This window comes from Manacus vitellinus, unplaced genomic scaffold (assembly GCF_001715985.3).
Source record: "Manacus vitellinus isolate BGI_N305 unplaced genomic scaffold, ASM171598v3 scaffold_50_pilon, whole genome shotgun sequence".
NCBI lineage: Eukaryota > Metazoa > Chordata > Aves > Passeriformes > Pipridae > Manacus > Manacus vitellinus.
Genome location: NW_021940612.1, coordinates 1,882,696 through 1,897,986, shown reverse-complemented (window position 1 = coordinate 1,897,986; position 15,291 = coordinate 1,882,696). Strand labels below are relative to the sequence as shown.

The 15,291-nt window shown below is 37.8% G+C and overlaps 1 protein-coding gene across 3 annotated transcripts in view; it reads right to left on the bottom strand.

Moving 5' to 3' along the window:
* The window catches only part of FOCAD (focadhesin), a 97,599-nt gene that overhangs the window by 32,274 nt on the left and 50,034 nt on the right, over positions 1–15,291 (bottom strand). For all 3 annotated transcript variants that reach the window (XM_018080970.2, XM_018080971.2, XM_029962904.1), the window contains 5 exons: positions 14,946–15,029; positions 13,424–13,556; positions 8,987–9,175; positions 8,613–8,734; positions 1,784–1,876 (listed from right to left, as the gene is read on the bottom strand). In XM_018080970.2, coding sequence (XP_017936459.2) covers positions 1,784–1,876; positions 8,613–8,734; positions 8,987–9,175; positions 13,424–13,556; positions 14,946–15,029 — 621 coding nt within the window. The remainder of the gene's footprint in view (positions 1–1,783; positions 1,877–8,612; positions 8,735–8,986; positions 9,176–13,423; positions 13,557–14,945; positions 15,030–15,291) is intronic.

The window sequence follows — 15,291 nt, the reverse complement described above, 5'->3', positions numbered from 1 at the left end:
TAAGTGATCTCCGCTTCTGGGTTCTCACTGTAATATACACTACATTAAGGAGAAAAATTCATCATTTTTTATTCTCAGTGATAAAAACAAGCTGCAGATGGCATAAACAGCCACAGATACTGAGGCATCTATCTAGTATGTGCAGAGACAAGTTCCCTTGGGAAGGGGCGCAACAAGCAGGGAATAAGCTTTAGAAGCCTGTCAGCTAAAATGGATTCTAACAGCAAAACATCACTTTCTTGATGCACTACTTAAAGCAGAATTACTTATTTCTTTCCTTTGTATGACTCCAACCTCCCTGTAACCTCCTACATCATTCTTTCTGTACATTTAAAGCTGTGATATGGATTCTGGTCTCTAACGATTGTTATCTAAACATATTAACCAACTTTGCTTTAATATTCCATCACCAATGTGGGACAACTACAACTCAACTGGTTTTGGTTGTCAACTACTGCTCCTTAGTAGGTTATTAAGCCTTAAGTGAAAAATACAGGCAGATATGCTGTGTTTTATCAGCTATTGAACAGTTGTAGTTTGGGTGTACATAACAACTTCAGAATACAATACAGTGAATCTTGTATATTCAGATAACACTAAATAGGTGACTCTCCACCAAGATCAAAGGAGCCTATAAAACACACTGACTAAAAAGAAGGTAGTATAGCTGTTCAGAAATACTGAATTATGTACTATCCAGACTACTCATCTTATATTGTAGTCTCTATTGGCCACCTTGGATGAAATGTACTATATAAGCATAAAGAGTAAGTAGGAGGGAACAAAAACAGCCTCTGTTTGTCCTGTAAAATGGCAAATTCTACAGATTCTTCAGAAACAAGCCTGGTAAATGCCAAACTTCTTGTGAAATCTTGTCTTGGAAGGGAAGTGAAATAGGAAAGTAATTAAATGCAAGCAACAATGTCCCCCAAGACCTAAAACTGCAATTTGAATAGCTGCTGCTTGCTTTGTAATGAGACTTGCTTAGTTTAGAATCTGGTATTTTGCTGATGGCCAAGACAAAATTTGTTTTGAAAATGTGACAGAAGCATACGTTTTGCTGCACAGCAGTCAAAACTTCTAGAATTCGCTCAGCAACCTGAGCTGCTTGCACTGAAAGCAGCTGATGTGGCCTGGAAATACAAACAAATAAGCCCTTTTAGTACCACAAAGAAAGCCTTCTGGAAGGCAGCTATTTGCTAAAACTTTTTTAGATAATTTTCCTGTTGAAAAAACAAATGACACTACATTGATCTAGGTATCAGGTCAGTTAACCTAATAAAAGAGAGAATTTGAGATATTTCCTAATCATTAGCCAGGCTGACAAAATTGGAAGACAAGCTATTACAGTGTGACAGCATTACCTGCTGATTAAGGGAAGTTCTTTTTAATGAATCATCCCTCGATAGGGATAGCCTCTGTCCCCTATAGTAGCGGTACTACTATCACAAGCTTCCTACCCAAGCAGCAGACTAGAGCTCTAGCTAAAATTTCATCTTCTAAAAATTCTAAGAAATGACACATTCTGCAAGTTGACATAGGAACAAGCTGTATGAACCTGAATTGTAACCAGAAGTTATACTTCTACAAAGTATCCCAGATTGTACTGCCATTAACTGAACACTCATTTTTATTCTCTTTTCATAAATTTTATTATTAAACACCTCAAGGGTTTTTTTCCTCATATTTTTGTAACTTGTATGAGTGCTCTTGCTGGTAAAAATAAAACTCATACCACTTGAATAAGCATTAATGTGCACAATATGATATACCTCAAAATTACCTGCAGGACTGCACTGTAGGTTCGACTCATAAATCCTAACCAGGACTGTGGCAGCAGTATGGAGCAGTGCCATTCAGAAGGTTGAATGTTAACCTGTGCAACACACCAGAAAGGTCAGAAGTGGTTACATGAAGTCTAGCATATGCACATTCTACGTTCTCCAGTCTATGATTTGCAGGCAATCATTCCCTCACTCCCACAGGTCATTACACATGGCTCTACGAAATTAAAATAGTAATGTACTTCATTCTCCTTTCTGATTTTACCCACACCAAGTTACTTTCAACTTCATTACCCAGCCCAGTCAAAATTGGTTGCTCCGGGTATTGCAACAATTCCTTGAACCCAGAGGGAGCAGTGGACTGTATCTGGCAATAAGCACAACACTTAACACTGGCAAACGTTTCTTCATCATTTCTAAAAATGTTAGATACTTTTAAAGGCAGAACGGTTAACTAAGATAAAGACCTGCCTTTGCATAATTATTTTCCTAAGTCTTCCTGCTTCATCACCTCTATTTTACACCCCTCATGATCTATAAAAAGCAGTAAATATTCTTTCTTTACACGGATTTTATAACAAAAAACAAAGGACACTGTTAAAGCTTCATGCCCACTGCTAGCAGTGAACTTTAAAGACTTGTGAATAAGTACTAATACTTCTATACAAATAAAAGCATTCTAAAAGTCAACCAAGAGAGATTACCTACTCCACCCCACAGCTGATACAAATATGCCCTGTAGTAAAAGAGGAAGTCTCATCTTTAAATGACACATTAACACTAGTCCTTTCTTTTTAGCCAAACTTTTCTTCACACACCCCTCTCATCTCTGCTTATCAACTCCTCCAAAAACTGATAAGCAATCAAGGTCCTAGTTAGAATTGCTTGCCTTGGGTTCCCAAGGAATCTGCAGCAAGTCGAGTCTTCCCCTTTGCCTCTACTCTCAAACTGTTTTAGACTTCTACACCATTTAGACTTGTGCTGGTCAACAGTCGGCTGAACGTGAGCCGGCAGTGTGCCCAGGTGGCCAAGAAGGCCAATGGCATCCTGGCTTGTATCAGAAAGAGTGTGGTCAGCAGGACCAGAGAAGTGATTGTTGTCCTGTACTCAGCACTGGGGATGTTGCACCTTGAATCCCGTGTTAAGTCCTGGGCTCAGAAAAGGGCTATGAAGCCAGTGAAGGGGCTGGAGCACTATGAGGAGTGGCTGAGGGAGCTGGGGTTGTTAAGCCTGGAGAAAAGGAGACTCAGGGGAGACCTTGCCACTCTCTACAACTACCTTAAAGGAGGTTGTGGTAAGGTGGGGGTCTGCCTCATCACTTGTTTTACACTGATACACAGCCAGCACAGGGCACACGCAAAAAAATGCAGGTAACAGTGAAATTAAGCACATTTCTACCATTTCCTTGGGTATCTAATTGAGATAATACTGCTTAAAGAACCGAGAAACTACGATATTATTAGTATTTACGGCCTATCTTAAAATCTGCAGTACAGCAGGGAGACTGGGAATCCTAGTACGTTCTTTTACAAAGTACAACAGATTTCCACCTTGATAGCCCTGCCAACTCACATAGTCCCTAAATTCAGTTCACCTCTAACAAACGTGTGTTCTTGAAAATGTGTTTTAAATACCTTTATGTCAGTTGAAATGTTAAGGCATGTATTTAAATGCCCCTCTCATATGGGACATGTAAAGTGCCATTTCAGTGATTTCATAAACAACACTAGCATTACATGTCTGTATAAATGTAATAGTGAAGCAGCATCTCTTTTAATTTTCAACTTTGCTTAGAGGCTCTTTTTAACATACTTGCATGCGTACACTTCCAAATCCACCCCCCAACATTACTTTGTGAGAAAAAAATTGACTGTCTGTGTCCGAGGTGCAGTAGACTGAGGAGGAGAACAGCAAAAACCTGTCAACAAACTTAATTTCTGAATACTGTTTCATCACTGGAGGAAATACATTGAGTAAATTCAGTAGTAGAAATCAGCACAAAGTAGTTCATAATCTGAACTAGATCCAGGCACTGAAATATCCAGGCACAGAAGAATACACTACAGTGAATTCTGTTCCAGAAAATCCAATTGTCTTATTAAGGTACTTCACATATTAGGTTTAAATAAGTTCTTGAATATCCTGATTACAACAAAACCGAACAAGAAAAGAAATGTACAGAAGAAGCTTTCCACTTGACTTCTCAAAGATGCATGTCATCACAGCATATCTAATGAACACACTTCAAAAAAAAAGCAGGGAATGCTTCTTCCATGAGTATACAGAATGCCTAACATGATTATTACTTGTAGAGGAGTATTTAATACTGTACAACTCACCACTGGAACCCAACTTTGTAATTGTGTCTGTAAATAGGACTCATCATTAGGGCAAAATAACTTGGAGCTATTTCAAACACATAGAAAGCACTTGAATATTGAGAAACATGCAAAGCCAAGACCATCCTCCTTCATTTAAAAAACAGCTGCACCAGTTCAGACTGTCAAAGCCACCATTTACCACATCAGTCTGCCAAAAGCAGTCTGCCTCTGTGCTTTTTGCATGTAGCATGAACAGTTGCCTTCACCTCCACTAGAGAACAAAAAGATGTGTAGCTGGCTGAAAGCCTAATTACTTTCCAAAACATACATTAAGAGAACCACCAAGACATATGGTACATAATGTGAACATATGTGACTATTCATCCTCATTCATTTTCATAACAGATAAGTGAATCTGGTAAGAAATTATTCCTATGCATTCCTAGGAAGAATTAGTTCCAAAACCTGAAACAGTCACAGGTAATTATTAGCTAATCTAGTTCAGATGACCGTGATAAATTTGGAGACTTCTTGTACAGTAGGATCCAGGCAGCCGTAGAAAAAAAAGAAAACCCATGGTCTATAAAACTTCTGACCACTGTGACTACAGTAACTTAACATGTCCTCTCAGAGTGAGGTTAACAAGCTCTGTTTAATAATCTACCAAACAGCACATCCCTGTTTCTGGAGAATGATAATCTTCCTCTTTTAAGTCACCAGTGACCTATAAAGAACAATACAGCATTTCAAACATACCACAGATTATTTAACATATTTTCTTCTTCCCATGAGATACCCATTCAAATAATAACAAAAAACTCTTCTGCATCTTAATCTCATGCTGCTGAGAGGTATTACAGATGCATCCAATTCCTCAGCTAGAACAGTAACTAGGAGATAAAATAAGTCTGGCCCATTAAGACTGAATATTAAGTTATCTTGTGCTGCTGTTATTGTTAGATTTGAATGGAAGCTAAACCCAAGTATTTGTTATTTGTATGTTACAAAGACTTAAATACACAAGAAAATCTTTCCTCTGCATACCTCATGTAACTCATTTTTTTGGTAGCAGGATCTCAGGCATCACAGTTTTATACATAAAGAATCTCAAAGGTGAAACAGATTTTCTCAAGCCCCTCATCGTGCCCCCACTGTAAAAAAAACTAAGTTCAATAATGGCAACTAAGCATACAAAGATACAGACAGATTTGCAATCTGTGGGTTCATTTCTATTTGAGCATAGATCAAATCACTGAAAAGAGAAACGCTTTATAATCCCAATACGGTGATGACTGCTCAGTCCTAACTAAGAAAATGGCAACTGGTGGACATTTTTAGAGATAAAATAAATGAATGCCTGATATCTCCCAATTAATTGTATTTTCTTGATGTTTACATTAACCTCACACTTTATTCAGAGCTTTATGCTGAATTCAATGCTTCAAAGGCAACTTTAAGACTTCTTTTAAACAGAACACTTTTTGCTTTATTAAAAAGTCACTATAAGTGTTAACCCATATCCACCCCACTCCCAATAAAAGAGTCCAAACAGTAGCAAAAAAGTGTCATTCTGGTAATTTAACCCCCCTAAAAAATCTGTTTAATATGCTGTGTTGAACTCTGAAGAAATTACTTTACAAAAACACATTAATTCCTATAGCCACTGCAGGGAAAAGACAGGCCTAGTTCCTACTAACCCAATTTCCTTCTACCAGCACTGCTATTTGGCAGCTTTATAGCTTAGGCTCTCTGGTTTTACTGTTAAACTCTGCTCCCCCGAGGAACACTGAGGACTAAGTAAATACTAAGGCATGAAATTTAGTCCGATGAGTCCAGGGACTGGCTTCTCATCTAGACAAAGGCCCAAACACCTTTTTTCTGACAACCCTGACTCCAACTGTCTCTATGTACTTGCTTTTTTTGCAAGAAAAAACTTTGTCTTTAAAAGCAGTGTAAACTAAGAACAGAAATACTGATTCTTGATCACGATTTTAGAATTATGGTAGATTTTCACTAAAAGGGTGCAATTAGCACTGTCTGAAAATATTTTGTGTTTAAGTTTATATTTTAAACATATTTGGATTTATTTCTAGTTTTACTAGAAAATCAATTGACCTGGTAAAGTACTGAGATGCTTAGTAAAATATTTCTGTCTCCAGCCATTGGTATATATTCACTAACTTTATCCAGTTCATCACATTCAATAAAACCCCCATATTTTGTCCAGCAAAGCATTTTAAGGCTGTGTTTCTATGAAGGTAGCTTGTTTGCACAAAAAAAGTCAATTTTTGATGTGCTGCTGGATTTTATAATCACTGTTAGTACATAAAAGTAAATTTATATTTTGTTTTCCAGAGATTTTATTTGATGTTTTAGCAGGGCAACAGGCAAATGTTTCTAACGTAGTTTAGAACTGATCCTTATCCCACTGTAATTCAACTCATAAAACTTTCATACATGCCTTTTATTGTAACACAATTAAATATGCTTTTCTCCAGAACCTCTGGTCCTGAACCCTGGTCCCACTGAATGAAGCAATTACATAAACCGCAAAGATCTTCTTTCTGGATACTGTGGAAGCCCCTCCTTCATTAATACCTCATTACTCTACATCTGTTCCCTTGACATACTCTGACATACCCCTGTGGAATTCCCCTGGTGCTCTCCACTGGACAACCAAATAGTTAGAAAACAATCTAAAACATTCATTTACACTCTTGTGATGATGAGGGGTATTATCTTCAGTTTCTGCTTTCATTCTTTAGCAGTAAAGATGTCAAGATGGAAAATACCTATTAAATCTGCATACACGGTTAGATACCTTGAGATCTGTGTTCAAAAGTGGTGTTTGGGTTTTTTATTTTTCTAGTTTAAGAGAAGAACTTGACATATAAAGTACGTCATAATCTCGCGGACACTGACTTTGTAACACAGCACCAGAGATGGATTTCTATGCCCCAGTCCAACGGGTGCAGACTGGCTTTTGTCCTTGTACCACCTGGCTTAACTTCCACTGGGGTCCACGTGGTATTTCTGTGTCCACAAGATATGATTATTACTTTTTGTGGTTTTTCAGTCCTGAAGGACCAGAATGACTATGCTATTGTATGGAAGGTAAAGATTCAATGTGCATGCTAGAAAATGGAAATGTTTGAGTGATGGTACAGAGTGGGAAGACTGCACTAGGCAGAAGCAGCCAATTTCAGCATGGCACACATTCACATCACTTGACTGAAAACTTCAGGTAAACTCTGCCACAGACAGGTTTGTTAGAGAAGGAACTGGCTTGCTTGCTTCAAAAAGACTGAGAAAGTTAACTAATATAATCACAGTGTGAACACACAGGAAAAAGGACTTGAGAGCAAATCCCAGAGAGAGCCTTGAACATGCATCACAAGATCAGAACATAGCCCCTGCACATTATCCACGGTAGATGCATGTGTTCTGCATCAGACTTTCAGTTTATAAACAGAAAACTCTTCAAGCTCTGTTTCCACAATCTTCCCACTCAAACCCCATGCTACACTTATTTCCTAATAGAAGGTGTTTGGTGGCAGTGATTTTACCAGCATCACAGAGGAACTTCAGAGCAGGTAAGCCCCACATATGTTGGGTGACAGTCACAAACCAAAATCAGGACTCAGATCACTGTCCCAGATGCTTGTAATTAACCTCTACAGCAATATAAAATGATTGTATTAACAGAATTATTTTATGAACTTCTAAAGAGTTTAACACACTTCCACTTGTAGTAAAAGCAGCTTTCATTGGCATAAAATTGTGAAAGGAACACTTATTTCCCTGGATCCAGTTTAACTACTTGATTTTTTTTTTCTTTTACTGCTGTTCAAAATTTTCAAAGATCAGCTTTCGCATTAACCATAAAAGTATTGTAATTCTAAATTTTCTGAAAGATGCAATTACAAGCACTTTATTTTCCTTAATGATTAAGTGGGGGCTTATTTCATGCCCTTTTTCCAAAACCACATCAAAAGTAACTGCATGATTTCAGCAGTGTAAGTGTAATAGGTCAGGGAGCTGAAACACTTAAGAGACAGAATAAAATAGCAAGTCTTAGCAAAGTGTAGATGTTGTTTCTCCATGGAGTCCCATCATTGTTCAGACCTGCTATTCATCTACAATTGGTTACACACAACAGGTGTGTAACAGGTAGGAATAGTACTCTGCAAGGCAGATAAAGACAAAGGTCACCTTCTGTTTGTTCTTCTGATTTTTAGAAGAGGCACTTTGAGAGTGAACATTTAAAAAAAGCATTCACACATTCAATTCAAGTTAGTGAAGCTGGGTGACCGTGGCGGCACTAGGTTGATGGTTGGACTTGATGATTCTAGATGTCCCTCACAGGAAGCTTAGTTAATTATGATACATTCATACATGCCATTCCTACCTGATACCAATAGCTAATTAGGATAAACAAATGAGAGAGTAAGGGAGGGAAGGAGGTGTAATACTTTTGAAAAGTGAAGAAAAGCCAGCAACAACTTACCTCATGAATGAGGGCGACCAACATTTGCTGGAAACTGCGCCCTCTGCTAGCCAGAAATCTATTAATAGGCTTGCCATCTTTGCCCATATGGACTGGAAGGTCATAACACAGCAACATGCCAGCTTAAAGTGGGAGGGAAGGGGAAAAGAAAGGTCAATGCCAATACTTGCACTAATAGTTCAGAAGTCTTGCAAAAGTCAGAGGAGAATCCAAAGCAAAGTTAACTTAATAAAGCCAACAATTCAAAAACATATGCAAGCATATCCAAGTGGCATAAGACATCATTGTTCTAAAACTGATTCACCTTCAGATTCAGATAAATCTTTGGGTCAAAGCATGAATACCTCTCTAACTTCAAGAAAGTTATAGCTTACCTGCAAGGCCTGGTGTCATGCCTGGTTGCCTGTTCCTCTCATACATTTTCAGCAAGAAGTTTGGAACACCTGCTACTGTCTTCCCCTGATGTGAGCATGTCATCCCTCCTCTCAAGGCAGAATGATACACACCACGGGGCATGTTGGTCATCTCCTGTTTCACCAGTGATGTTGCAAACTCTTCAAATGCTTGATGAAGTGCAGTGCAATGAAGAGAAAGGCAAGAGACTGTCAGAGCCTGATGATTGAGAGACATAACTAACCCTGGAAAACCCAAAATGAAACCAGTGCTTCTTTCCCACTTCAACTTTATAGTGGAGCAGCAGTCTAAATTTGATGTTGTAGCAAGCGTACCTACATCCAGGGATTTTTTTCCTCCACCTGTAATTCCAATGAAGTGGGGATATAGCAATGCTGAAAATCAAGGGAGGCTGCTGAAAATAAAAAACGTGAGGAATTCCAGTAAAAAACTACTTTATTCAAAGTTGACCTAAGTATTTTCAAGGCTGGGAAGGAAAACAGCTCTAACTATTCCATGAGCTCTCGACTGACTGCATTCTTTTACTGATACACCAGTAACAGCAGCACACGCTGACAGAAGGACAATGAAAAATAGAACTGATGTTGAGCAACACAGTGAAAAACACTGTCTCTAAAAACAGGTTGTTCTTAAAGAGATTTAGAAGAAGTACAATGCAAAGAGGGTAGATGCAGAAAGAGTGTGTATATGCAAATAGGGGATACAGATAGAAGTATGACCTCAATTTCTTTTAATATAGCAGTACAAATTTTTATTAGGCTCTGTGCTTTCAAGCTATGCATTTTATAGCCTAACCAGGTTTAAAATTATACAGAATTAATATCAAGTTATTGTCCATTTGCAAAGTCAATCTGAAGCAGCCTCTAGAGGTACACATTGGGAAAAACAGGTCATATTTCTGTATGTACATAGATATGACTGCATGGTGTTTGTTACCACATCACAACTGAGACCCGGGCCCCCTGGGTACTCTAGTGGTGAGGATGCAGCGCTCTTACCGCTGTGGCCCGGGTTCAATTCCCAGTCAGGGAACTCCCCCGGGCAGATGAAGCTCGTCAGCCCTGTAAGGCCATCCATCTAAGAGAAGGTCACTCTAAACAAACCTACGTCCTGAGGACCTCGCTGCCACCGTCCCAGCTCGCTCGGCCCCGGCAGATGAACCTCAGGATTAAAGGGTGGGCTCAGTTCAGCGCACACTGTGTCTCACCTAAAAAATCCACTGCGCAGGCTCAAAGGGTAAAGACCTTTCCCAAATCTTCGTTCGCGAAGACTGGCCATGACAACTGAGACCCAACACTGTACCAGCATATCTTGCAAACATGATAAGGCTCTTAGTGCTTTCACTACACAAATGAGTTTTAAGGGGATTTATAAGAACTGTTACACATTAGGCTTGAAACTTTGGCCAATTTCATAAATCCCATGCAGTCCTGCTTTGCCTAGGAACTAGAAGCATTCATTCATCCTTTCCAAGCTCAAGAAACATCCACGTCATCTTGGAATAAAACAGTTGTATACTTAAACTTTCTCACACTTTGTATCTTCAGCAAGTTCCCTTGATTTTCAGCAATGTTCTTTCCCATTTCAACTCCACAGTGGAGTTGCAGTCTCAATCCAATATGTTTTTGTAGCCTGTCAGGAAGGGCATCTCATCTGGGGATCCTTTTTCTCCACCTATAATGCCAATACTCTTCAAACAAAACCTGCAGAATAATTTAGCAATTTTCACTACAGTGATAATAGACAGAAACTCTTTGTACCCAATCCTTTATTGGAAGAGTATATACTTACTGACATGAAAACACTACCCACCCACCTGTCTGTGATTTTCATAAAAAAACTTTTTTGTTTAGGGTAGCTACAATAGAAAAGAAATTCACTGAAAGTGGAAGTTATTTCTCTGCTGGAAACCATTCATATTGACAGAGACAACATAGTACAGGTAGTAGTATGTCATTGATGTCATATTACTGCATTTGCTGATTATGCCAAAGGACTTAATATTTCCAAGTCGTTCAAAAGCAATTCTTCAGGCAAGACACAACCCAAAGCTCTAGACCAGCAGGTAAAACTCAAACTACAAAATCTGGATATGTTTAGTGAAACAACTAGATGTGCAGCAAATGCAAGAATATTTTAATGCTTGAAATCAATCTGAAGGTAAAAAAAGACAACAAACATCACAGCAACAAAATTATTATTAGTAGTAGTAGTAGTAGTAGTAGTAGTAGTAAAATCTCTTGTTACTAGTAGTAACTAGTAGTTACTACTAGTAACAACAACAACAACAATAATATCAAGTTTATAGTCCTTTATATGGGATTATTTTTAATTCTCTGACTACCAGGTTTGAGACACGTCTCAGGCATTCAGAATGAAAAACTACTAAAGTAAAAAAATTAAGGTTGTTATAACCCTTCTGATATCCTGTGCACCCCAATGCTTCAAAACAATATGAAAACTGAAATCAGTTTTAAAGGAGTTTGAGAGAAAATGCTATCTAAAACTCCACTTTCCAACATTTCATATAAGCAGACAGCTATAGTAAACTGGAACTGCAGCATGTTCCAACTGTCATATAAAAATCTACTTTTAGTTTGCCTCTAATTTTTCCTCAGCTCTGTTGCAGAAATAGTCCCTATAGATTTGTTTGCAAGCTTAGACATTTTCCTCCCACACAGCTGAAGAAGGCACTTGGAAAAATCCCACAATTCAGTAATAAGGCACCAAGCCCACCTTTCAGTTGGAACTTTTTAACTGCAGCTGTCATAGCATTAATTGTTCAGCTCTTCATAAAGAAACATGCAGAGTCTGAAAAAAGTCTAAAGATTCTTCTCCTCCTGCAAGGATTAAAGGAGAGGGAGGCAACAGAAATAAGCAGGAATTCAAAGTTTAAAGAATCAATACAGAAAAGCAAAGAGGGAGCTCTCACAAGCAGCAAGCTAAACTTCCTTTAGAAGTTTCAGTTGATTTGATGTGCACTAAGAAGGACTTCAGGGAAAACTCAGAAACAGAGTTTGTTTTCTTAAAAAGCAGCTCAGTCCTACTCCTAAGTAGTAAGAAAGTACTGAAGTAATCTCAATAATGTGTAACAGCAGGATTCCAGCAGATGAGATGACACAGATTCAGTTCCCATAGAACAGAGACTTCGTGGCTCTCAGGCCTGTCTTGGACAATGTCTCATGAATCCAGTTTCATACTCTTTCACTGGAGCAATTAAATCACAGCAATCACTCCTGCCAGTCACTAAAGCTTTTGCTCAACTTTTGTTCTGCTCTCTGTGTTAACTATCAGCATTAGAAGACACCTCTTAAGGAGAAATTATTCCCTGAATGTCTGGATTCAAGTATATTTTGATACCAGTCTGTGGTAGCTGCATCTTTGTATTCATTCGGTTCACTTTAAAATCCATTTTGGCATAGCATCTTCCTAGGAAGCTGGCTATCTCAGCACTCATTGCTCAGCTTGCATTTTCTGTCAAGATACATCACTCTCCTTCATTGAAGTAAGTTATATCACTCTTCCCCACAAAGCTTCCAGGACTTAGTAGTTAGACTCTCCAGGTGAGGTTGCACATACTCCAGATGCCAATGCATGCAGAGTTTGATGAATGGATCTTTTTAGGAGTCCCCACTGGGGGAAAATACTACAAAACACTACTACTATCTCATGGCAATGTTTATAGGCTGCAATCACACATCAAGATCCCAGGCATTCTACTAAGAATTAAAGAATAATGCCTACGTCCCAGCACAACATCTCAATCTTGTAACTGGAAGTGAAAGTACTTTCAGCATTTCTGAAAGTAATCAAGTGAACAACAAAACTCTCAAATATGGAAGGTGATTCAACTGCACAGGTTTCAGAACAAGTGCATCAACCAGCCATCTGTTGATGCATACTTCAATATCAATATGCATCCCTACAATTAGGATTTAGGCATAGCACTAACATTTCATCAATTAAGCAGATTTTGTAAACAGCATTGTTTTCATGTCATTAATACTCTGGTTAAAAAACACTTTTTTACTTCAGTCTGTGCTGGGCTAAAATACAGAGTTGCCTTTTAAAACATCTGCTCATTCCTCTCTGTTGAAGTCATGGGTACTTGAAGTAAATAATATGAAACTGGCTTTCCCCGTAGGACAGATAAGAGTTTTTTAACTGTAAGCATTTTTCCCCATCATCAGGACCTCTGACACACCATCTTCCTAAAAATGGGTTAGGGGCTTTATTTTCCTCTGAACTTTTACATTTTTTTCTGTCATTTGTTAAGAAACAAACAAATAAAAAGGCAGCACTTTAACATGATACTTCATTATAAAAGAGCCACATGTCTGTACAGTTACTGTGATTATATATCTGCAAAGTAACCTCAAATACTGGATATATTATACCTCCTAAAACAGAAGCTGGTGTTAGAGACAACAGCTTGATATATGAAGAACCTGGAACAAAAAGATTTGCCTCCTGCTCCTCTTCATCTTCATTCATGTCTGTTTCCTTCAGCAAGTAACCGTCTGGTCGTGCCTGCAGGATTTAACAAAAACTAAATGTCAGCACAAAGATTCCAAATCCTCATTATCATGCATGATTCCAAGAGTCAAAAATAAATATGAAAAGCTAAATATGAAAACTTCCTCATTTCATTAATTTAACTCCATTTTACTAATTTGAAGTTGACTGAATAAAAGCTTCTACCTTACTGAAAGGCAACAGCAGTGGATAAAAATCACAGGGTATGTAAATCCACATCAGTAATAGTAAAATTCATCTTGGCACTTACAGACTGAACTAATATTCATAAAATTTTATTTTCACTCTGATTCTTCTTCAATTTAACAATGTTTTATACTGGCACTTCAATATACATAGAACATTTTTGCTAGATGTTATTTTTACATACTAGTTTTTAGAACCTGAAAAACTGCAACATATTTACACTGCTTTCAGTTAAAACATACTTACTCATTTTCTAATGAGTGTAAAGTAAAGTATCAACAATACAGAACTATGTACTACTGTGAAAGATTTAGTATTGCAGCAGTGTTTAGACATTTCCCTCATTCTATCTCATGGTCTTCTATGTAAAATATAATTTCAGTTGTAAGGTTTATGCTGAAATCTTCTAATGGATTTATATAAATTATTCTTTTTAATTTTAAAATTGTTTATTGCAACCTTTTCATAACAGCCAGTTGCAATATGCAAATGGTGCCTATCTTGTAAATAAAACCTTACAGAAGTATATACTATGCCATAAAGTACCAATGTACTACTGAGTACTGCCTAGTCTCTTGTACAACATTACTTTAAAGAAAAGTCACATAGATGACCTTGTGCTCATCTCCTTGTACTCCTTCATTTTGTAAGGTTACTGAGTCAACTGACCAGAAGTTTCTAACAGCAGTCTACATACTTAAATCACTTTCAAATAAATACCTCAATTCCTTTCTGACTTACTTTATTGACAAAAAAGCAAAATGTTATACAGTAAAAGTTCAGAACAAAAACACATGAAAACTTTTCAGCTTAATTCCAAAAACAGCACCCATTTTTCAAATTGACTTACCCATCTCAGGAACAAAAGCACTAAGCGTAAGTATACTGCAATGGATGAAGCACCAATCACAAGGTCTGCTTAGTTAACCATTAATAGAAGACCATAAAATCCCCAAAACCTGATGATTTAACTAACAAAATAACTGCTAAGCCCTCATTGAGCTTCATTTGTGCCTTTTCCTGCTCATCAAGACAATACTATCTCATTTCACGAGCAGGAGCTTGTATTCCTCCATGAGGTTCTTCTAGTTGTCTGGTGGAGAAAGCACATGGCCTGGTTTCCCTTTCAAGAGGATATAACCCATGTCAGATGGAGGTGTCAGATGTCCTTACTATTTAAACATACAATATGGTTACCTGTTCAGGAAGATGAAGAATTGTATGTTCTTCAGAGCCAAATGATGACAGTGCTTTATAGGCTGAAATGGCTACCAGAGCATCCTAGAAAATTAATAATAAGAAAAAGAAGATCAGAAACACAGCATATGCTATTGCTACCTACTGGAAACTCCACATACAAAGAGCTTATCAAGTAACTACTGAATGCTGATAAAAAAACCCATAACAATGTTTTTCTGAAGCACACTCTCAATTGCTTACTTTATATACACACAATGCAAAGTAGGAAGACCAATTATCTAGGCTTCATAGCAAGCATTCTGAGGGTATTTCAGGTAGAAATATACAAGCTGCATTTAAACTA